Raw genomic sequence first — 25,145 nt, forward strand, 5'->3', positions numbered from 1 at the left:
AAGCACATTTGTCAAAATATTTCTATGATATTTTGATACATGCTGGGAATGGGGACATATAGATGCTGGGCACTGGCATTGTATTGAAGGCACAGTTATATAGTCATGGAAGTCTAGTATAGTACTACAAATGGTACTGCAAATTGCAATTCACAAACTACATGCAGAGTTTTATACCTTTGCATTACCTATACTTCTCAGCACATTTATACTATAAGAAATTAAGGGGGTCATTATGACCCTGGCAGAAGGCGGAGAAGCGGCGGTAAGACCGCCAACAGGCTGGCGGTCTTTCCTTTGTGTATTATGACCATGGCGGTTACCGCCATGGTCATCCGCCGGTTCTCTGTTCTGCCCGCCAGGGCGGAGACGACCGCCGGGCTGGAGACCAGGGTCTCCAGACCGGCGGCCGTCACTATACCACCGGCGGTATTTGGACCCGGCTGTCCGCCATGGATTTCATGCGGTTGGAAACTGCCATGAAATCCATGGCGGTAAGCACTATCAGAATTCCTTCCCTGGCACTGATAGGGGTCTCCCCCACCCCCCACCCCCACTCTGACTCCCTCCCCTACCCCCCAAAGGTGGCAGGGCCCCCCTCCCCACCCCGCCCCCCAACATCACAGCACTCATACACACACGACAAGCATGCAGGCACCACCAACATTCATACACGCACACACACCGACATACATGCCAACATCCACACACACACTCAGACATGCACACCCACATTCAGACATACACGCACACATCCATACAGACATACCTACAAACATACAAGCACTCATTCCCATACACACAACACCCCTGCAAGCATACACGCACACACACACCCTCTACATACACACACACACAACCCCATGCACGCACACAACACACAACACCGCCCCACCCCCCTCCCTTCACGGATGATCGACTTACCTGGTCCGACGATCCTCCGAGAGGGGACGGGAGCCATGGGGGCTGCTCCGCCGACACCACACTGCCAACAGAACACCGCCACGCCGAATCACAGGACATGATTCGCTGGGCGGTGTTCTGTTGGCGTGGCGGTGGAGGTGGAGCAACCTCCACTTTCCCGCCGCCCGCCAGTATGGCTGTTGGCAGCTCTCCATCTGTAAAAGGATGGTGAGCTGCCAACGGTCATAATAGGCCGAGCGGCAAACCGCCACCACTGGCGGTCTTCCGCACGGCGGTCCCTCAGCGGTCTTGGAAAAAGACCGCTGAGGTCAAAATGACCCCCTACGTTACTGGTTGGGGGGTTGAAACTCTATATAAGCAGGAACCCCAATTCTTATCAGCTTGAAGTCACAAGCAAACCTTAAATTAATCTGTGTTCAACCCTCTGGTAGCTTGGCACAGAGCAGTCAGGCTTAACTTAGAGACAATGTGCAAAGTATTTGTGCAACTTCGAACAGTGACACAGTGACAGCACACAACAAAAAGATTCTACACCAGATTTAGAAAAGTAGATTAATCTTTAATAAACACAAATGATAAAAATCCAGACAGTAGAACCAGAGGTATACAGGTTTAAAAATGTCAGTGAAAAAACACAAAGTGACAGCTGTGGATATCTGGTTGCTCTAAACCAGGACAAAGTCAATCAATAAATCAGGAATTATAAAGTGCGGCTAATCACCCGATGAGGTATCCAGTTGCTTGCAGGTCCCGGAGGCTTATTCGAACAGCCAGGTCTTGAGGGCTGTTCAGAATTCCAGAAGTGAGGTGATGGTCCGGAGGTCTGTGGCGAGGGTGTTCCAGGTTTTTATTGCAATGTGAGATAAGTAGCCTCCTCCACTTCTGCTTCAGTAGATGCGGGAGTATGGGCAAGTGAAAGAAAGGCAAAGTGTAGTCTTCTTGATGTTTAATGGAAGTTCAGCCAGTGGATAATGTTCGCAGGTCCTTGGTTGTGTAGAGCCTTGTGTGTGTGGGTCAGCAGCTTAAATTGGCATCTCTTCTGATTGGGAGTAGAGTTGTCTGAGGTGGGGTGTGATGTGGATTCCTTGGGAAAGGTTGAGGATGAGTCTAGCTGCAGCGTTCTATATGGTCTGAAGTCTCTGTAGGAGGGTGTTGCCGTAGTCCAGTCGGCTGGTGATGAGGGCCTCTATCATGATGAGTCTCGTGTGTAGAGGTAGCCACTAGAAGATCTTACGTAGCATACGCAAAGTGAGGAAGCAGGCAGAGGAGATGGCGTTGATCTGTGATTTCATGGTGAGCTTGTTGTCAATGATGATTCAGAGGTTTCTAGTGTGGTCGGAGAGAGTGGGTGTGGGTCCTAGGTCTGATCTCCATCAGGAGTCGTTCTAAGTGTTACTGCTGTTGCCAAAGATGAGTACTTCCATTTTGTCTGCATTCAGCTGCAGGCACTTGTTCTTCATCCAATCAGCGATGCTTTTCATGCATCTCTGGAAGCTGGTTCTGGTGGTGGAGGGGTCGTCGATGAGTGAGAGGATGATTTGGGTGTCATCTGCATAGGAAATTAAGTTGAGACCTTGAGATCTGGCGATGTTGGCCAGCGGGGTCATATATGTGTTGAAGAGCATAGGGCTGAGGGATGGGCCGGGGGGACACTGCAGGCATTCTCCTTGTGTTTGGAGATGAAAGGTGAGAGGTAGATCTTCTCGGTTCTTCAGATGAGGAAGGAGGTGATTGTAGGAAAGTACCCTCTTTCTTGGCATGGTTACCCCAATTTTCTGCCTGATGTCAGTGTACTTGACTGTGTTCAGTGGGATCCTGCTAACCAGGACCCCAGTGATTATGCTCTCTCTCCCAAAACTCTGTATTTCACTCACAATAGGCATACTGGTGCCCCTTTATACGTCCCTAGTATAGGGTACCTAGGTATCCAGGGCATTGGGGTTCCAGGGGATCCCTGTGGGCTTCAATATATATTTTGCCACCATAGGGAGCCCATGCAAAGGCTTCTGCAGGACTGCCATTGAAGCCTGCATGAAAAGGTGCAAGCACCCTTTCACTGCCATTTACACTGCACCAGGTAACTTATAAGTCACCCCATAGCAGGCCATCCAGCCTTGAGGACAGGATGCAAAGTACCTGTGTGTGAGGGCACCCCTGCACTAGCAGAGGTGCTCCCATGACCTCCAGGACCATTTTCCCAGACTTTGTGAGTGTGGGATGCCATTTTACGCGTGTACTGGACATAGGTCACTGCCTATGTCATGCTACATAATGGTAACTCCAAACATAGGCAAGTTTGGTATCAAACATGTTGGAATCATACCCCAAAGCTTTTGCAAGCATTGGTTGTATGATTCAATATACACTGGGGGCCCCTTAGAGGACCCCGTATTACCATTTCAGCCTTCTGAGGTTTTCCAGGAATCCCTAGCTGCTGCCACCTCACAGGCAGATTTCTGCCCTCCTGTTGCTTGAAAGGCTCAAGCCCAGGAAGGTAGAACAAAGGATTTTCTTTGGGAGAGGGGTGTTACATCCTCTCCCATTGGAAATAGGTGTTACAGGCTTGGGAGGGGTAGCCTCCCCAAGCCACTGGAAATGCTTTGAAGGGCACATTTGGTGCCATCCTTGCATAAACCAGTCTACACCAGTTCACGGACCCGCAGTTCCTGCTCTGGTGCAAAACTGGACAAAGGAAAGGGGAGTGACCACTCCCCTGTCCATCACCACCCCAGGGATGGTGCTTAGAGCTCCTCCAGAGGGTCCCTGGGTTTTGGCATCTTGGATTCAAGCTTGGTAGGGAACTCTGGGAGCATCTGAGTGGCCAGTGCCAGCAGGTGATGTCAGAGCCCTCCCCTTATAGGTGCTTACCTGGTTAGCTGAACAATCACCCTTTCAGGGCTATTTAGGGTCTCTCCTTTGGGTGGTTCCTCAGATTTGGATTGCAAGACTCCAGCAGGAATCCTCTGCATCCTCCACTTCACCTTCTCACTGAAGAAACTTCATCTGGACCATCCAGGAACTCTACAAGCTGCTACAAAGCAGCAAGACCCCTTCTGCCACATTGTATCTCCAGCTCCTGCCAGCAATTGCAACTGTTTCCCAGTCATGCATCCTCTGTAGACAGCCCATCTTCAGCCAGTATCAGAGGGGTGAAGGAATATCCCTTGGGGTGAAGGAGTCACTCCCCTGCTTCTGCAGGCACTAACTGCAACGACAACAGGCTGAGTGGATCCCCTATCCTGCTGAGCTGCGTGGATCCCGCATTACAGGTGGCAGTCTGAAGTGGTCCTGACGATCCTCTCTTCCAACTGTCCAACTTTGGTTGAGGTAAGAGGTTGCCAGCCCATGCAAGACAGTAACCCCGTGCACCACATGTTTTGCAGCTGCCAAGGCTTGTTGGCATCCTTCCTCCAAGCCCTTCGTGTATCTTGTAGCTTCGGCCCCAGCACTCTATCCTGTGATGCAGAGTTTCCTGAGTGGTTCTGGGAGCTTTTGTCGCAGTTCTGCGTGGGCCTCTTTTGCAACTTCCTTGTCCCCATACTGTGGGACTCCTGTGTGCACTGTCTGGTCATCTGTAGGCTCTCTGAATTGCTGAGGGCCCTCTCTGACTCCCCCGCCTGGGAAGAGTCCACCTAGTCCTTCTTAGTCCCGGGCAGCGCCATTTTCCTCTAACCGCGAGCTTTGCATGTGCCAAGGCTTGTTTGTGGACACCGACGATACAAACCCGACTGCAATCCTCCATCCGGCATGAGATATCACTTGCACACTCCAGGAACCTGACTTCGTCTTCTTGGGTGCAGTGCTGACTTTTCTTCTTCACCGGTGGTTCTCCTTTTGACTTTTCTTCTTCACCAGTGGTTCTCCTTTTGCACCTTCATCTTCCTGGGCTCCTGCTCTTCCTGGACTCTTCTGTGCTTCTTGGACTTGGTCTCCTTCTTCCACAGGTCTTCTTGTCCAGGAACCCACTGTTGATGTCTTGCAGTCTCTTTTGGGTTTTGCATAATTCTTCTTCTCGTTTCTGTGTGTGTGCTGGGAAAGTTACTGTGTTTACTTCTGCTTTCCTGGTCACTGGGGTGGGTTCTGGTACTTACCTTTGGCATTTTCTAGTACTCCCAGCTCCCCTCGAGACATTACACTTGAATAGGTGGGGGAAGAACTTTCGCATTTCACTTACAGTTTGTGCTCCCCCAAGGCCCATTTCTAACTATTGTGATTTTCACTAATTGCTCAGTTTCTTAACTGTTTTTATGCCTATTTCTGCATACTAGTGTATATAATTTGTGTATTATGCTCTCTATGGTATTTTTGGTATTTGTATCACCAAAATAAAGTACCTTTATTTTTGTAACACTGAGTATTTTCTTTCATGTGTGTGAGTACTGTGTGACTACAGTGGTATTGCATGAGCTTTGCATGTCTCCTAGATACGCCTTGGCTGCTCATCCACAGCTACCTCTAGAGAGCCTGGCTTCTAGACACTGCCTACACTACACTAATAAGGGATAACTGGACTTGGTATAAGGTGTAAGTAGCATAGGTACCCACTACACACCAGGCCAGCTTTCTACAGGGATCCATCTGAGCGCGTCTCCTTGGATGCCAATGTGGTGGAGTTTTTCGAATCGCATGTAATGAGATACAGTGTAGAAGGTTGCAGAGAGGTCAAGGAGGATCAAAGCTGCTGTTTGTCCTTGGTGGAGGAGGGTTTGGATGTCGTTGGTGGCTGTGATAACAGCAGTTTCTGTGCTGTGATTGCAGCGGAAGCCAAATTAGGAGACATTGAGTAGTTGGTTCTGCTCCAGGTATGTTTTGCGTTGCTTGCTGATGATCTTTTCCAGTACCTTCACTGGGAATGGAAGCAGGGAGATTGGCCGTCAGTTTTGGGGTTTGATGGGGTTGGCAAACGTTTTTTTGAGTAGTGATCTGACTTTGGCATGTTTCCAGGCTTCGGGAAATATTGCAATGTTGATAGAGGTGTTGAGCGGGGTGGTGAGTTCCTGGATGATCCTTTGCTTTCTAAGGTTGAAGATGTAACGCCGGCATGGGTCTATGGGAGTCCCCGAGTAGATGGATTTCATGGGTGGAGAGATTGTTCTAGGTGGTCAGTATGTGCTTTGTGTCGATTGCGATGGTGGTGTGTCTATCGAGGAACTCCATAGGTGTGGGTTGGGGTTTGAAGTCTGTATATGGTTGCGATCTTGTCATGGAAGAAGTGGGCAAGGTTGTCCCACAACTCCTGTGAGGGTGTGATGCTGTTTTCGCTGGCAGCCGGGTCGGAGAATTCCTTAACGATGTTTAAAAGGTCCTTGGTGTTGTTTGTGCTGGTTTCGATGCATGTGGCAAAGGCTGTCTCCTTTTTTGCCCTCAGCAGGCCGTGGTACAGGTTGAGGGAGGTCTTGAAGGCTGATCTGTCAGAGGTGTCCTTGCTGGCACGCATCTCATCTCCAGCTTTTTGGCAAATTTTCTCTGGATGTTGCTCTTCAGGGGGACGATGCTGTCTGTGCAAATGGTGATCCAGGCATTGAAGTTTATCACTCCCTGGTCTAGGTTGGTAGCAGGGTTGGACGCATTGAGAGCATCTGCCCAACTGTCTCTGAGATTTTGTTCCACCTCCAGTGGGGAGTGCTCGTCATCTTGGGGGTTGAGGGGGCTTGAGATGCTGAAGTGAACGATGAAGTGATCGGTCCATGTGAGTTCTGTAACATTGCTGTATTTGACACAGTTGCTGTAGGTGAAAATGGGGTCCAGTGTATGTCCTGTGGTGTGTGTAGGGTCGTGGATGTTCTGGGTCAATCTGAGGCTGCTCATACTGTGGAGGAGGTGTGCAATGTTGCTGTGGTTATGGTCATCAATGTGGAAATTTAGGTCGCTGAGGAAGATGGAGGAATCTAAGGATTGAGGCGCAATGAAGCCTGTGATGGTGTTGCAGAAGCTGGAGTGGGGGCCTGGGGATTGGTATGCGAGGTGTGCCTCTAATGGTTGTGTTGTCATCCATGTGGAGCTTGATGTGGATATGTTCTATGAGAGTGGTGGTGTTGTCTGTGGTGGTGGTGCACTGTATGGTCTCTTTGTGGATGATAGCTGTTCCTCCTCCCAGCTTGTTGTGGCGGTCCTGGTGAGTGATTTTATATCTGTTGGGGATCGATGTGGCAGATGATGTTGGATGCGAGGGTGGCGATGAGGTCCCATAATTAAGTGGAATGCTTGCATAGTGAGCGTGTTGAGAAGGGCTCATGTGAGTTGATATTTTTGTTCGGCTGGTGTCTGTGGTGTGTTCGGGGTGGGGCTGGGCTGTGGGCTGGCAGTTGAAATGGCAGTGGGTGCAGGTAAAGGGTCCTAATGTGGAGCTTGAGTCAATGCGTTGGCAGTGTTTGTTGCGTCGTCCGGGGTTGATGGTGTAGAGCTTGGCGATGGTGTGTATTCCGGGGATGGGAGGACCAGGGATTGTTGAGCTGGGTGCAGTCCTGGCACAGATTGGTGCAGACGGGATCAGTCTCGAAAAGCAGGAACTAGAAGCTCCAGGCAAGTAGCAGGCTAGGTGTCACAAGTTCATGCAAACCATGATGGAGAGAGGGCCAGCTACAGAGAACCACTTTGGCCCGCTGTTAGAAATGGGGTCTTTGGTTGGCAGTCAGGTTACCCCCTGTCCAAGCATAGACCCTCACTTTAGTCAGGGCAAAAGGAGAAACACACCTGCTTACCCTCACTTATCCCCAGTGGTAGCTTGGCACGATTGGAAGGCATAACTCAGAAGTAATGTGTAAAGTATTTGTAGCAACACACACAGTAATACAGTGAAAACACTACAAAATGGACACCACAACAGTTTAGAAAAATAGACAATATTGATCTAAATCAAACAAGACAAAATCGACACAAGTCAAGATATGAATTTTCAAAAGAGTCTTACTCCATAGAAAACAATGGAAATGTAGATTTTACACAAAGTACCTGGCTTGCAACAAAAATAAAGCTGCACGGATGAGCATGCCACGTAAATGTCAGAGATTTGTCGATTCCTTGCAAGTGAGGCCGTGCGTAATTGCTTCTCTGATTGTGTAGGCGATACGTAATTTTTCTTCCTCGCAAGAGAGCAATGCATCAATTTCTGGACAGGGTACTTAGGTTCCAGGCAGGTTCACGATGACTTTGACGCCCAGCAACGATCCGGTCTCACAGTTTTAGAAAACCGTGCTGCATTGAGTTTGCGTCATTATCAGCAGCCGCAAGTGGGTGTTGCGTCATTCCTCTAGCTGCGATGCGTTGTGGAGTGTCGATTTTAGCCACGAAGCGGGTGGCGCATCGTTTATCAGCTGCGTTGCAGATGGTGTGTCAAAACGTTCCCTGCATGGTGTTCTGTGCATGGATTTCAGCCCTTGCTCTGCCAACTTCAATTTTCAAGGGCCCAGGGACTGGCTAGGGCACCACTTGGCAGGGCAGGAGTCTCAGCAGAGAGTCCAGGTGCTCGCAGAGGAAGTCTTTGATGGTCCTGACACTTCAAAACAGGCTCAGTTCAAGCCCTTGGATATTCTCTTCAAGCAGGAATGCACAATAAAGTTCAGTCTTTGTTCCCTTTCACAGTCAGAAGCAGCAACTGCAGGACAGCTGAACAAAGCATAGCCATAGGCAGGGGCAGCCCTTCCTCTCAGCTCTTCAGCTTTTCTCCTTGGCAGAGGTTCCTTCTGAATCCAGAAGTGCTCTTGAAGAAATCTCAAGTCTGGGTTTTTGGGTCCACTACTTATACCCCTTTCTGCCTTTGAAGTAGGCAAACTTCAAAGAAAGCCCTTTGTGTGAAGGCAGGACACAACCTATTAAAGTGTAAGTATGGCAGTGTCCACCTCCACCCTCCCATCCTGCCAGTGATGACCCATCCGGGCACACCTAAGTGCTTTATTTTGTGTGGCTGTCTAGGAGGAATACACAAAGCCTAACTGTCAGCTACACCCAGTCATGTGACCAAGAAAGAGGCTGCAGGCATGAAATGGCTAATGCAGGAAAATATAAATTTTCTAAAAGTGACATTTTCAAAATTGTAATTTAAAATCTGATGTCACCAGAAATAAGGATTGTTCATTATATTTCTAAAGACACCCAACATGGACTCATTTCCTGTTCCAGTTTCGAGGTTACAGTTTATTAAATGTAATATGATAACTCCACTGTTATCCTATAGGTGAGGTATGCCTTGTAATAGTGAAAAACAAATGTAAGAGTTTTTCACTATAAAGACATGTAAAATCTAAAAGTACATGTCAAACTTTTTGAATACACTGCACCCTGCCCTCTAGGCTGCCCAGGGCCTAACCAAGGGGTGATTGGCATGTATTAAAAAGGAAAAGAGGATGGGGTTAGGGAAAGGTAAGAGGGGTTTAGGGAGGGTTAGTGAGCTGTACGTTTGAGGGCCTAATTTCTGCAGAAGTTCTAAATTATAAGGAAAGTGAGGGAAATGATTTGATGCAAATCACAGGATAAGTAAGCATCTACCTCTTAGACAGCAAGGGGCTCTCCAGACACCTGCAAGCCCAAATGTTGAGTGGCGAAAGACTGAGTGTACTTTGCTGACAATGTCCAGTAAAACAAAAGCCAAATAGTTGACCTAGTATCCAATTAATACAGTGATTAGCAGTGGATAACTCTAGCAAATTTCCAACACTGGTAGTGTCACCTCTCTGGGTGCTCATGTTCACTAGCGTAATCCTTTTTTGGAATTCTGAGTGGTGGGTGAAACTTTATGTCATTTTTTGAGCAAGATGTGAAAAACCACAATAATCTGAAGTCAAGGCTTTCATCATACTACGAAGAGCTAGTGCTAGAGATCCGATTGCCTCTGGATTAATCTTGCTATTATAAAGCATTGCTAAAATATTTGCTTTGATATTTCTTTGGAAAATGTCGCAGTAGTTTGAAAAAGTGAATTTAATACTGTAAGGGCAGGTTTATTTTACACCTGAATTAAGCGCACCACACCAGTGCTTCTCGTGGTTTCCAGCTCCATGTCGAGTTCTGCTGCAACAACATAAATTTCCCAAATGCGTCACAGAATATATTTTAAAGGTGACTATTTTGAGGTCATTCTCCTTATTTGTTTCATTGGCATTGAGCGGGTGTAAAGATGAGTGTAAGGATGTTGACAAAAATAAATATATAATTAAATAAAGAATATGCGTTTGTGCAGAAAAGAAAGACAGAGAAAAGAGTCATACTATGATAAGTGTCCTCGGGTCCACAAAAAACGTACATGAATCCGATTTTGATGTCTTTTGGCACTTTAGTATTACAGAAGGTGTTGCATAAGCTTACGCAGCCCCTTCTGTAATACTGAGCACATTAACACACATGTAGCACCATCACGATCCTAAAGAGGGTGTTCACGTATTAGGAAAGTAGTGCGGCTCTATGTAAATAATAGAACAGCTTTCCTCTGCATCCACACCGTATATCATACCACAGAAGCAAAGAAGCAGTCAGGGATGCACTGACTGTGCGCCAAATATGAGGGGGCTCACAGTGATTCCCTGAGGGCACTGCATCAAAGCAGGAAAATGGGGTGCCATGAACCCCCTAGACATCAACTTGCTGAGGAGTGCACTCACTGCACTCCCACCCCCCAAGAAGGATATCTGTCCCCTGAGTAATTCAGACACCATTACCGCCTGCAGAGTGAGAGGTGAACCATTTGCTTCAAACATCTAGTCCACTTTTTGCTGATATGCTGCCCCCAGGAATGGAACAAATTTGTCTTTGTGCTAGGGACAACACATTTAATAGGCACTCTGTCCTGGTGTGCACCTGGTGCCCTCAGGGCAGTGCTCCCTATATGTAATGCATGCCCTGTAGTTTTTGTATTATTTTTAAACCAAGGCACCAATGCTATGAGTGCACCAAATGAATACATGGGGGCGACTAGTGTGCCCTTAAGCTAAAAACTGGGATAAACCCACATCACATGCCATTTTTCTGTAACCAATGCTGTATTTATGGCATGATGGCAGAGCAACACCATGCTATTCATGAATATTGATTGGTGAAATATACCAATCATATAGGTACTAGTATTTATTGGCATGCATACATCATACATAAAGCAGAGCGAATGCTCTAAATCATTAAGAGGCAGTCTTGGCATAGAGAGATTAAGCAATTTCGCCAGATTCACACACTACCTGCTTGAGGACCACATTTACCATCAGAACCAAAGCCAAGTTCACCGAAACCAGCAAGGTGACTATAAGGATGCATCTTCTTCTAAAACCGATCAGTGTCACATCATTGAATCAAGGTCAATTTCTTCAAAGTGATGGAGGGGTCAGCTAACCAGACCTCTAGCTGTAATGCACGGTGCTAGCAGATATAAACCCAGAAATTGAAATACTTACTTAGCATTGAACCACGACTTGAGTAATTAGGGGGAGAAAAGCAACTTTAACTTAGGTTGTTCAAAAGCTATCAAGCTATAATTGTTTACATGATAATACACCTGTAGACCACAAAAAAAATAAAGTAACAGCCAAACGTAAGTGCTATGTCATGGAACAAGTTAATACTCTGCTCTTTTTGCAGCTCTTAAATCGCTTTCCAGGCATTATCCTACCATTGCCCGGTCCTCACAGGAAGATGCTGAAAAATATTAAGGTGGTAAAAAGACTTGTGAAAGAATATGTCAAAGAGCATCAAATGATTCTTGATCCCAGCAACCCTCGTGACTTCATTGACTGCTTCCTCATTAAAATGCAGCAGGTGAGTTACCAAAGATGACTTCAAAGAGAACCAACTGTGATCTTTCAGTACTGTTAGTGCTGTATACCTACAAAGAGTACACTTAGTCTACGTCTATCGGTAAGGGTATAAAGTGATCTGATTCCGAATAGGACACACAAGCTGACCCATATAGAAAAATATAAAGAAAAATCATCCCTATCTACAATTGTCTTGAGCCACTATCTCTATCTAAGACTATTTGAAAAACTCAATTCTATATAGGTCAGTTAAAACATTTTCTAACCACCTCCTATGAATATTGCATTCAGTAATGTTTTTGGCCTGTCTCTTATGCTGCCTACATCTGGGGGTGAGTGTTTGACAATGTTCAGCATTCCATTCATAGGCCTAGGTGAGAAGGGTATGCCCAGACGTGGGTCCAATGCTCACTGTGCTACTGGATCCAAGATAGCCTGGCTGATGAGGGGTGATACCCCAAAACTGGTCCCAGGATGCTTGTTTCCGGTCCAGGGAGGACCTGGCCTGTCAGTTCAGGCTGGACTGCCCCATGAAGAGTAGGGTCAAGACTGATTTGGATATGGCTGTATCCAAACTGGGGTGGCATGGTGAGCAAAAAAACAATGGATTACAACAAGATCTGTGACTTGGGGTGAGTATTTGACAATGTTCATCATCTTTTTGTGTTGCTACATCTGATTCTTGAGAGTTCACTCTCACATCGAGCCAATTTAGGGGTAAGATTCTAATATGAAAAGAGCTCATTTGCCATCGCAGCCAATAGATGTGGCCTTCATGCTTGTGTCTGTAGCCCACATAACATTTAGTATCCTTGGTCATTCAGTGAGTGGTCCGGAGATATAAGAGGTTTGCACTTAAATTGTAGAGATTTGTTGAAGGTGCTGTATTGTGAACTCTCCTGCCTACAATTAAGAGCCAGAAGCTGCAGGCCTGTTGATCCCTGGGCTGGTGTTGGGGACTACTACTTTAGCACCAGCAGAGAAACAGGATTGTGCTGGCCTCGAAGACAAACCACTCTCATCTTTTGCAGTCACGTGACATACCCACTGAGGCCTGAGGTTCTACTGATCCAGCTGCAGTGCTTTAATATGAGGTGGAGACTGAGAGACTGATGGAGCGTCTTCATCAGAGGTTTGCAGAGACAGGAACAATAGAGATTGCCAGAGTCAGTACGACATTTCAGGTCTGCATTCTACAGCATATTTAGTAGTACTACAATAGTACTACTCACATACTATAAAATGCTGTTCACGAAAGTACCTGTACAGGGTTATGCCTCCACCTCTCCTATCTTTTCAGTGTAGAGATCTCCACTCCGAATGCAACGATCTTCTGAAAGTATGAATAGGATATATATTTTTATCAAAATCAAAATGTCTAGGCTAATGCCAGACCCAAAAATAAATGGTAATCATATTGGTTCACATCTAGCCAGTCAACTGATTTTGCAGTGTGCCCTGTCTGTACAACAGTCCAGACATCAAAGAGGCAAATATAGTTCGGACATTACACGTACAGTACAAAACAGAGTACAAAACGTGTGTAATTTGATTTTGCGTATTTACATTAAATTTTGAAAACATTACATGCATTTACACAAAGTGCAAAACCAGTATTTGACACTCCATTTAAACTTAAAATACATCTATTTGTCCATATTAGGCATGAGGACGCATTTTATATGAAAGAAAAAGAGAAAAAAACAGCAGCATTTCACATTGTGGTAATTCACATTGTTCTCGTGCTCTTGCACTAAATGTTTGTGGGCACAGCACTCAAGTACATGTATAATAGAATAATTTGGTAAATTTCCTACAAGTTACTGTGACTATGCAAAATTACACCAGCGTAACAGAAATCTCGCCCATGCCTAACTATACACAGATTGTATTATGTTTCTGTGAACATTAACTTCAAACAATCTGTCTTGCCATTGTTTCCTAAGTAATCATATACAATCCTTCATTCCCTGATTATCCTTAATATATTTCCCTTAATAGTAGTAATCAATAAGGTTCAGGAACTGCCTCAGCAGCCAGTTCTTCTCTGGTTTTGGCCATACTACACACAACAAAAACATCACATGGACACAAATTGATGTGGGGCCATCAAAGAATCTTCAAAGTAATGTGAAAATCTTGTTTTCTATTAGGAAACACAGAACCGGGCCAGTGAATTTTCCATGAAGAACTTGGTGATGACAACACTGAACCTTTTTGCTGCAGGAACTGAAACAGTCAGTACTACCCTCAGATATGGGCTCATGATATTGCTGAAGTATCCAGAAGTGGAAGGTAAGACTAGACTCCTCACTGCTCAAGCTTTAAGTTCCTTACTTTCTAAAACCAAGTGCTAAAAAAAAAAGAACCAAAAACACAAAGATTTATTTAATTAGCTCGACAATGATTAACAATTTACCAGGGTCAAAGCACATATTTGTTTATTAAAAAAATCGAATTTATAGGAAAGATTTTATAGCTAATCACACTATCACCAGATCTCCTGCCTTTAATGAAAATATAAAGTGACAAAGAGCAAGAGAGGGAGATAGAGAAATACATTTCCACAACTTAGGGGTAGTTTGTGATACATTGCTGATGTGTTTAATCAGTATTTTAAGAATGGCATTGCCCTTAATATATGATAGTGTGCAAAGCTCTTTCACTACTATCAATTTTTGTTTAAGTGAAAACTTGAGCTTTGAGTTCTCAATAAAGACTAATTAAAACATACAATGAATCAAAGATGTGATATTTTTAAAATAAGGTTTAAAATACCATTTGAAATTGGGTTTCTGTTTGACAAAGGTATGCACCCTGATCAAGCAGGAACCAAAATCCTAGTCAAGGTAAGTCACAAACACGCCCCAAATGAACCTATGCTCACCCTCTCGTAGCTTGGCTCAGAGCAGTCAGATGTAACTTAAGAGGCAATTAATAACATATTTGTGCAACACTTCAAACTGTAAAACATTGAAAACTCCACACAAAAAGATGCCAAACCTGGTTAGAAAAATAGAGTGTAATTTAATAAATAAAACAAGAGCAAAACAACAAAAATCCAATTAGTAGAACTTGAATTATTATTTTTTAAAGACTAAACTGTAGAAAAGCACTTAGAAGCAAAACGCGCCAACCAGGGCTATCTGGTGCCACTGGGCTGGGATAAAGTCAGCAGATCAAGCTGATCGTGATTCAGCGTGCAACGGCTACAGGGACCCTCTTGGGCCTGCCAAACTAAGGCACCTCAAATCCTAGTGCAGTAGTGTTGCGCTGAGCCATGTCACTGAGGAAATGTGTCGATTTTTCCCACGCAGTCGAGGAGATGTGTCAAAGTCCCCCACGCAGCGGTGCGCTGATTACAATGAGCGGTGTGGCTGCGATACAGAGGTCATCTTTGTCATTGAGGCTGTCATCAACGAGTATTCAGGGACCTTGCCCTGAAGGAAACGCTGCAGTTCTGGTTCTGAAAGTGATGCATTGATATTATTTACGCAATGGCAGAGATGTGCTGACTGTCCACACAATGGAAGAGCTGCAGTAGTTCTGCTGGAGCAATACCTTCAGGGGTCCAGTACTAGGTTGGGACCGTTTGCAGGGCAGGCTCACAGCTGGCAGAGTGTAGTTGCAGTGTTGGGTTGGTTGGAAGTCTTTTATGTATCTGAGACTTCAGACCAGTCAGCTGGCCCTTGGAGTCACTCTGGGTTCTGGGTTGGAGGCATACAGGCACGTTCTTTCTCACCCAGGTAAGCAGGGCAGAAGGAAACAGGTCAGAACAGCCTGGCCGCAGTTCTTTCAGAGCAACAGTCCAGTAGAGTGGCAGTCTTGTAGTAGTACAGCAGTCCTTCTTCCTAGCATGGCATCAACAGGTCATGAAGTGTCCTGAATTGTTAGTGTCTGAGGTCCATTTCTTATACCCAGTAGTGTATTTGAAGTGGGGGAGACTTCAAAGAAGTCTTGGAATGGCATTTTGCATGAACGTGTAATATTGGGATTGCCATGTTTTTAATAAAGTATTGAAGTTTGCCTATTCGCCTGCCAGTTGTGCAACTTGGGGCTAGTGCACCTCCTGTGCACCAAATAGTGTTAAATGTTATGCATGTTTTGGGCAGAGCACGCACAGGGTTGCACATCAACACTTAACCTTTGTGCATCTGAAAAAGTGTATTGATGATTTCATGTTGACTATTAGCGTGCATTCTGTCATTCATATCATGAATAATAATATTTTTGTCCCACCGGTTGTTTACACCCTACAATTGTGTTGAATAAAACAATATCTATCTTTCAAAATGAAGCAGACACTTCAGTACATACGTGAGAAGAGCAGTGGAGATTCACTTATCATTCCAAATATTGAGGTCATTCAGCATATCAGTAGAGGCAAATCACCTCAACATTCAGTAGTTATAGTTTGACTTTTCATTTATACATGTTAAACCTGTTAACCATTAAGCTACTATCTGCATTGTAAATACGTAAGTTGAACATTGTATAACAGATGTTATCATGAATTTTTGTATTACCCACGCCTGTGTATGGTTGCAATGTTGTCCAACAAATTGTTTTCCATTTGGAGTGTGATTCTGGTTTATTGTCGAATTATAGGCACGCGAGTTTACTTTATTTCACTTTAAAGCAAGCAATGCACAGCTTTATATCAGTATTGTGTCCATTTCTATTTTTTCATTGGCCTAGTTCTGGGTCACATGTCTTAATTTAAATTAGCCTCACCAAGTGGCAAAAAGACAACCGGCACACCTGTCATTCATGGAGAATTCACAAATGGGCCAACCGTTTACGGTCAGTTCGTTTGATGGAGGCAAATTCAACACTTTTTTTGAGCTATCGATGCAAACGCTTCTGTATTCACTGCAGCAGTCTAATTGTTGCACCTTTTCATAGCTTTGTTTGATACAGTGGTTGTTTGAGTTGCACGTTTCACTTTTGTCATGGAGTTAATGTATTGGTAGTCACATGCGATAGTGGATTTGTACCACATAATCAACATAACATGAGTGAACTATTTGTTCATATACGGAAGTGTGTCTTTCTCCCCTGCATTAATTTGCCACCGAGCTTGACTTTCTAAACACAATTGACAGGCATGGTTACATTTTTTCATCACAATCAAGATGTACATTTCAGTATAACTATTCAGTATAAGTCAGTTTAAACTGCATGCAAAGACTCTGCAGTGGCAGTCCTGAGACGTGTTTAAAGGGCTACTTAAGTAGGTGGCACAACCAGTGCTGCAAGCCAGCTAGTAGCATTTAAGTTACAGGCCCTGGGCACATGTAGTGCACTTTACTAAATTAAATATGACAATTGGTAATTTGCCAACCAAACCATGTTTTGGAGAGTGAAAGAGAGAGCAGAAACACTTTAGTACTGAGTAGCAGAAGTTAAGTGCATAGAGATCTAAGGCCAACAAAAACAAATTCAGCAAAAAGTGGAGGGAAAAAGACAAGACTTTGGGGGGGGGGGGAGGGGAGACCTGCAGAGAGAGGATCGTTTCCAACACATACCATGCAAAAGGACCTGAGTTTTCAGAAATAAGCTGAATTCCTTTTTTACTTTGCTGTTTTCAACCACAGTAGTTGTTAAAAGTAGTACCTAAGATACCAATTATGTAGAGGATTACAATCTGCTAATTATTTTAGAAACAGTTACTACAGATGCTCTTATTAAGTTACAAAGTACCAGATAAAAATAGTCACTGATGTTTCCTGGTATAATAATGGTAAATCCATTCAATAACAACCAGGTTCCTTGCTAGTTTTAACAGGCATTGGCAATGCCAATAAGCCTGGGTTTGGAATGAATGTACCTCTTGTGTCACTGGTTGATATAGGCACTCAAATGGAAATCATACATGTACGTTGTCACTCATCTTTGCACTCGTACATCCAATCATCCATCCACTGAGTTTCTTGCAAACACACACAAAGTCAACAATATAAGCTCAAATAATTTAAAAGAATGCAAGTAGAAAAAGGTAAAACTTACTGCTGTTTAAACATGATGGGCATCTTCTTGTAATAAAGAAACCAAACAAGGCAATTGGTGTCCGTCTTGCAAACGTATTGTAAATAGTCTGTCACTGTTTTAAAGTTCAATCATAGCCACCATTTTTGGAATCAATGTGTTGGCCATCTTTGAGCATTAAAAGAACAATACACTATAGACAAAAGCATTCCATCTTGGCCTCCTGGCTTAGAGAATATGGTCATGTGGGGTGGGTCCCACTGCAGATGAAATTAGCAGCAAGCAAGTGATCCATGAGCACTCCCTTGACAGTTGCAGTATTGTGTTAATACATATTAAAATAAAAAGAGGAGAACTAAAGAAATGAAGAAGAAAAGGAGAAAATGAAAAACTAAAGTACTGGCCAACAAGCCCTTACACTGAAGCACACTTGTTGTCAGGTGGATGTCCATATGTGATCAGAAAATGCTGTGAATCACATTGCAAGAGAGCCAAAAATGGATGTGGACTGAACCATTACCCCATGCAGTCTGCTATACATGAATAAAAGCATAGTGTAAATGACTCTTAGACCAATGGCAGAACAGAGCCAGGGGCCCTATATGTGCCTATGCGGATACATCCTTCAATATCTATTGACTTAACTAATGTATTTCACAATCCATATCTCAGCCTACTCTGTTTATCATAACTTTTCATAATTAACAGATCAGATCTACGGCATTCAAAATATTTTTCCTTGCTGTTTTCATTGGCTTATAACTATAGCCAACTCAGACCTACTATGTTGATCATAAACCTTCCCACAATGTAGCCATCAGGTTTACCATATTAAAATTACAAATATGTACAAAATGCAGCTGTCAAAACAATATAAAGTTTCTACTAATAGTGCATAATAAGGAATACCATTGTTCAAACCATCTATTTTCATGGTTTTGTTCGGAAGGGTCACTAACACAAAAACCATTGCAGAATAAGGTAATCTGTGAGATTCCATGTAACAAAGTAAATGCCTGCAGGCTTTAGCACTGTATAATAAAAAAAAAACACATTTAAAGCCTTTTGACTTTAATAAATGGCTTTCACAATCATTTAGTAAGGCCTACTTGCTTTATCAGAACTTTTCCTTATAAACAGATCACAGTTTTTGAACCAGACATACACTTTTCCCAGTGAACTAATAAGGTCTCTAGCCAATGGCCTGATACTATATACAATACAGGACTATTGAAGTGTGCATTAAATGACAGCCATCATGCATACAGTTATAAAATTACAAATATGTACAAAGTTACAGTAGGCAAAACAATATAAACTCATCTCTAGAGGGCTTAAAAGAATCAGCACTGTAAAATTCTGATCTCTGGGTTTGTCAGACTGGGTGGTCAACACCAATGCCCTTGCTTGCTATGGTAATCTGTGGGATTACATGAAAGCAAAAATGTTTCTATGGGCTGTAACATAATGTGTCAACAATCTACTGTTAGGGTCCTATTGAATTTATCATATGCTTTTCACAATGCATAAGTCAGGCCTACTGCTTTTGTAATAACATTTCACAATGCATAGCCCAGAGATATTGCATTTGCATAAAATGTCGCTGCACGTCATTTAAGCTGATTGCTGCTATCATTGGCCTTTCATCATAGCCTACTCAGGCTTACTCTATGCTGAGCATAAGTGATCCCACAAGGCAACCACAGAGTACAGAGTCATCAAATTACAAATATAAATAAAGTAAATTGGCAAAGGAAAATACTTTCTCTCATAGCATGGCCAAACAATGATTCTCACAGCGCACATTTTATATAGTCATGGTTTGTCAGAGGGTGTACCAAATCAAAACTCGTGTCACTAAGGTAATCTGTAAGATTCCATGTAGGCTTCTTTAGTTCAGAGTAATAACAATCCACCTTTAAGTGCCTACTAACATTAACATGTGTTTTGGTAACTTTTTATAATAAACAGGCAGGCATATAGCCTTTATGATTAGTTTGTCATTATAACCAACTCACGACTACAGTATTGAGCATAACCTTTCCACAAAGTAGCTACCTGGCGTAAAGTCATAAAAGTAAAAATTGATACAAAACTAAACTTGGCAAAGCAAAATACTATTTCTCCCTAGAGAAGCTATTATAGTGCATACCTTCTATCCCTAAGGGTTGTTCAGGTGGATCACCAAAATTAAAATCCCTGGTCTGCTATGATAATTCAATATAAAAAAACACCTGCCTACAGGATTTAGTATAATGTAATCCTTAAAAGCCTATTGTTTTTAACACATGCTTTTTACAGTAGGTAGGTTAGGCCAAATGGCTTTGCTCTAAAGTGTTATAATAAACAGATCAAACCTATAAAGTCTGGCATGACCTTTCCCAATGAACCAATGAAGCTTTTAACCTTTACCTTTGGCTTTTCATCTTACTCAAAACTAGCCTATTCAGGTGCACATAAACTGGTAACTGTCATGCACACAGCTGTAAAATAAAAATTGAACAATACAGCTTGCAAAACAATATACAACCTCTCTCAACATGAAGTAACAAGAATCATCACAGTAAAAAAAACACAGAGTCAGAGTGGGAGCCCAACCCCAAAACCCTTGGCTACTTTGATAATCTGTAAGATTACATGTAACAATATATGTGTCTATAGCATGTCACACAAAGGGATAACAGACAACTTTTAAAGGCTTTAACAAATGTGTTTGGCAATAAGCTAGATAACTGGCCTTTGCATGCCAAACATATGGTATCAGACATAACGTTTCAAGTGCACTAATCAGGCCTACAGCTTGTCATCATAACCAACTAAGTAAGGCCTTCAGTCTTGAGCGTAAGCTTTTCAACAAGGCAACCATCGGACACCCAGTCATAAAATTAGAAAGGAACACAAAATGACAACGGTTATACAAAATTACAGTTGGCTAAGCACAATCATTTCTCTCATACGATGGCTTCGCAAGGATTCTCACAGAGCAAAACTTCTATATCCATGGTTTGTGACATGGGGTAATCGACCCCAAAAATCTTTGTCTCCTATGGTAATCCATGAGATGTAACTAAAACCTATTGGTAAGTATTAAAATAGAGTAACAACAATTACACTTAAATGTCTATTGACTTTAGCATTTTTTTTTACAATAAATATGTCAGACCAAATGCCTTTATCAAAACATTTCATAAACAGATCAGTCTATATCCATGGCTATTAGCTTGCCACCACAATAAACTGAGACTTGTAGTGAGTATAATAAGGTTTACAGTAAGCCAAATAGGGCAGTACAAGCATTGTTTTTAGTACAAACATAGAAATGCGACCCAATCAAATCCTGTACTAAGGGAACACAATATGTGGATGTCGCCTAATCCCTTCTTTCAGTAGCAGTCTGGAAGTTATTTTTCGTTGATCACATAAGTTCATGTAACAGTTGCTCTGTCAAGCCAGGCCTAAAACTCCATGTAGATTAGTGTAGCCCTGAGCATTCCTTACTGCTTTCAGAATTCTGTCCTCTGAAGTCTAAAGTTGATAATGATTTCTTTACTTACCAGTAATCTTCAACATCCAGATACGTAGTCCTTCTCATCCTAGTCCTAACGTAGTGAGGTGATCCCGCCTCCGACAGGTAGTTCACCACTATTGTAAGCCATAGGCTCCAAGAACATAGTTCATTTTCTATGTCCATTGATCCCTCGATAAATACTCCTCCCCCTCCACTCGGCCTGCAATTTCCCAAAGACTCATTTCAGGTGCTCAGGGAGGAAGAGGGAGGGAATGGACTGGGACGAGGAGGAAGACGTATCGGGGTAATGAAGATTAATGTTAAGTAAAGAAATCATTATCCCCTCAACTCTGTCCTCCTGGTCTCAGTCCTAATGTAAGGAGGATTTGCTAAGGCACAGAAAAGCAACCTACAAATGCATGAATCAAAAGCTTTATTAGCAATAAGCAATTACTTCACTGCTGAATGCAAGACAACAGAACCAAAATTCAAATCAGAGTCGGGAGACAAATCAAGACTGTAATGATTCACAAACATCAAATGTGAAGTCCAAGTTGCTGCACAATAGATTTCTTGACTCGAAGTACCACGCATTCCCGCCCAAGACGTTGAAACCTCTGTACTGGAGCGACCTTGAATTTGAATAGGTGCAATCTCCCCAGCCAGCTCATAAGCTTAAGAAATAGCATGCTTGATCTATCTGCTAATGGTTTGCGGATGTAGCCATTTTACTTTTGTTAGCAGACCAAAAAGGGAGAAAAAGAGAGAATGACAAACAAAAATCCTTATGACAGTTCAGATATATCGTCAAAGCTTGCTTGACATCAAGAGATGATGGAACATCCGAATCTGAATCAGAAAAGACAGGAAGTACAATCTCTTGAGATTGTACCATAGGCACAAATGTAGGGTCCAGCCTCAGAAAGAGCCGATCAGAAAATAATCGCAAATAAGAAAAATAAATTACCAGAGCCCCTAGTTCTCCTACTCTTTTAGTTGATGTGACTGCAACCAAAAATTCAGTTTTAGCAGACAGACAAGCCAAATCTGGCTGCTCCATAAGTTCAAAAGGAGAGAGTTGGAGACGGATAGATTCCAAGTTGGTGCAGGACTTTTAATAACATGTTGTTATAAACGAAAACTCTTCAAAACCCTGACCACCAGTGGAGAAACTTTAGAACAATCTTCTCTTATTTTGAGAGCTAATATAGCAGCCCATTGAGCTGCTAAGGTCGCAGGAGCAAGACCTTTCATGAACCCTTCATATAGAAAATCCCAAATCTTAAACTGATCTACAGAGGATGCAACAAACCTCTTAGAGTAACACCATTTATGAAAAGAGGACCAATGATTCTTATAGGAGTGTAATGTAGAAAGTTTCCTAGAAGCTTGGATGCCTAAGGCCACTGCATCAGAACAACCTATCTCACGCAGATCTAGCCACTCAAGAGCCATGCCGTAAACCTCAGGCACATGATTTGCAACACTGGAAGCAGAGGCGATTGAAAAGGAGTTGGGTGAGTCAACAACTGTAGACATCTCCCACTGGCCATGTTTAAGGGAAGAGCAAACCAGGGCCTTCAAGGCCAAAATGGTGCAGTCGCAATGACAGTGCACCTCTCCTCCCGAATCTTCTGAAGTACATTTGGGAGGAGGGGAATGGGAGGGAATGCATACTCTGCGGCCAGGTAATAGAAAGAGTATCCACTGCCCAGGCTAGGGAACATGAGAGCTCTGAGCAGAACCTTGGCAGCATCGCATTGTGAGGAGATGCAAATAGATCTTCTCAAGAGTTCCCAAAGAGAGCACATATGCGATTGAACTCCAGAACTGTCATATGGTAAGACACTTGATAAGAGAAGGTTCCAACTCAATCTGTCTGCCTAAAAGTTCAATTGACCTTGAATGTACCCTGCCCCCGGAGCTAGGGGGTGGGATTCTGCCCACGTGAAAATCAACTACCACCTGATCCAGACTCTGACACTTCAGGCTGCCCTGATGATTCAGATAACACCTTGTGACTAGATTGTCTGTTCTCATCAGTACATTGCGTCCCTTCAGATGAGAGGCAAATGCAAGCAGAGCCCTCCAGGCACCTGAGAGCTCCCTCCAATTGGAAGATTGGGCACTCTTTTCCTGAGACCAAGGACCACAGAATTCCAATTTCCCCAAAGCCGCACCCCAGCCCCAAGGGCCTGCATCTGTGATCACAACCAGAGGAACCGGGTACTGAAAAGGAACCCCCACAGACAAGTTCCCCTTCACCAGCCACCAACCTATCTGGATTATGGACTCGTAATCCCCTGAAGCTGGGGCCCTCCATGCCAGGACATGATTTATCAGTAGTTTGAGATTAAACTGAGCCGAAGGAACAATAGCAGTAGTGGCTGCCAGTAAACCCTGAACCTGCAACCAAGTCTGTGCTGTTGTGGAATACTGAGCCAGTAGATTACAAATGCTCTGAAGAATGGACTCCATCCTTGCTGCTGGCAGGAACACCCTCCCCCATGAGTGTTTAACAGTGCTCTCAGAAACAACTTCTCCTGTGATGGACGAAGACCAGACTTCTGGTAATTGATCATGACCCCAGATGATGAGTACTGAGATCACCATCTTCAGGTTCTCCAGGGCTTTAGAAAAAGAAGAAGTAGATAGTAACCAGTCATCAAAATAAGGAAAAATGTGACACCAGATAAATGTAGCTGCACAACAACTAGAGCAAGTACCTTGGTGAAGACCCTTGGTGACTTGGCCCATGCAAACAGCAGGACTTGAAACTGGAAATGCTGACCTTGGACTGCAAATCAAGAGAAATTGTTGACTGGAATGATGTATCGGTGAAGTATGCATCCTGGATAGTCAAGGTCACCAGAAAGTCGTTCTTTGCCAACAGTGGAAGAATCGCTTGGCAGAGAAATCATTTTGAAAGCCTCTACTGGCAAGTGTTGATATAGATCTCTTAGATGCAGAACAGGGCATAATTTTCTGTTGTGCTTAGGGACCAAAATCAGAATCGTATAAAAGCTGTATTCCTTCTGGTACTGGAACAACTGCATTCTTCGGCAAAAGCTCTTGCACCCCCCAATGCCATTGCCCAGGCCTTTGAGTCATCTTTTGGTCACGGAGTAGATTTGAACCGTGTTTGTGGAGGAGTGGGGGAAAAAGGAATTTTGTGACCTTTTCTTATAATGTGGAGAACTCAATGATCCGACACATACCTTTCCTACTGATAAAAAAGAGTCTGAGTCTTGTTCCTACCCCTGGATAGACATTTTTGGGGTTGCTCTAGCATACTGGAGACGTGTAATCGGGATATGAAGGTAAAAGCAGCTTCCCGACCACAGATCCGGCCTCGAAAGGGAAAGGAACGTTTGTCTGGAAGAGGCTGAGAGGATTTCTTAAACAGAAAGATTTCCTTCTTGAAGCAATCTTAAAAGGTTTAGGAACCTTCTTCTATTCTGCAGCTTTGTGCGCCATGTCATCAAGTTCGCCACCAAACAATTTTGACCCAGGAAATAGCAGTTTCTGAATAAGGCTACATTGGGAAGCTTCCAACTTCCAGAACTTCATCCAAAGTAACCTGTGACCTGCCACTGTGGCCCCTGCTGCAGATGCTGCCACCCATACACAATCAAATGAGACATCAGGCAGGCATTTGGAAACCAACTCCATGTTAACCAGAATACAATTGGTGGTCCTGGTTATCTTGGATACAATCATAAGGACTGAAAGTCTTTTACCAGGTCTTAGCATATGATGGGGAAGTATATGCTCTCAGTGTGAAATTGGAAGCAGCATAAGAATACTTAAGTGATGCTTCCACTTTCTTATCCACCATATCCGACAGGACAGAGGGGGTCATTCTGACTCCCGCCGGGCGCGGTCACCGCGCGCCCGGCGGGAGCCGCCAAAATACCGTACCGCGGTCGGAAGACCGCAGTGGGTATTTTGAGGTTTCCCCTGGGCTGGCGGGCGGCCTCCAAAAGGCC

General features: G+C 43.7%; 1 protein-coding gene across 1 annotated transcript in view; it reads left to right on the top strand.

Annotated features, from left to right (window-relative positions):
- LOC138259478 (cytochrome P450 2C19-like) overlaps nt 1-25,145 on the top strand; it is a 564,007-nt gene that overhangs the window by 337,034 nt on the left and 201,828 nt on the right. Inside the window, exons 5-6 of the mRNA XM_069207248.1 lie at nt 11,485-11,661; nt 13,814-13,955. Coding sequence (XP_069063349.1) covers nt 11,485-11,661; nt 13,814-13,955 — 319 coding nt within the window. The remainder of the gene's footprint in view (nt 1-11,484; nt 11,662-13,813; nt 13,956-25,145) is intronic.

This window comes from Pleurodeles waltl, chromosome 9 (genome assembly GCF_031143425.1).
Source record: "Pleurodeles waltl isolate 20211129_DDA chromosome 9, aPleWal1.hap1.20221129, whole genome shotgun sequence".
Taxonomy (NCBI): Eukaryota; Metazoa; Chordata; class Amphibia; order Caudata; family Salamandridae; genus Pleurodeles; species Pleurodeles waltl.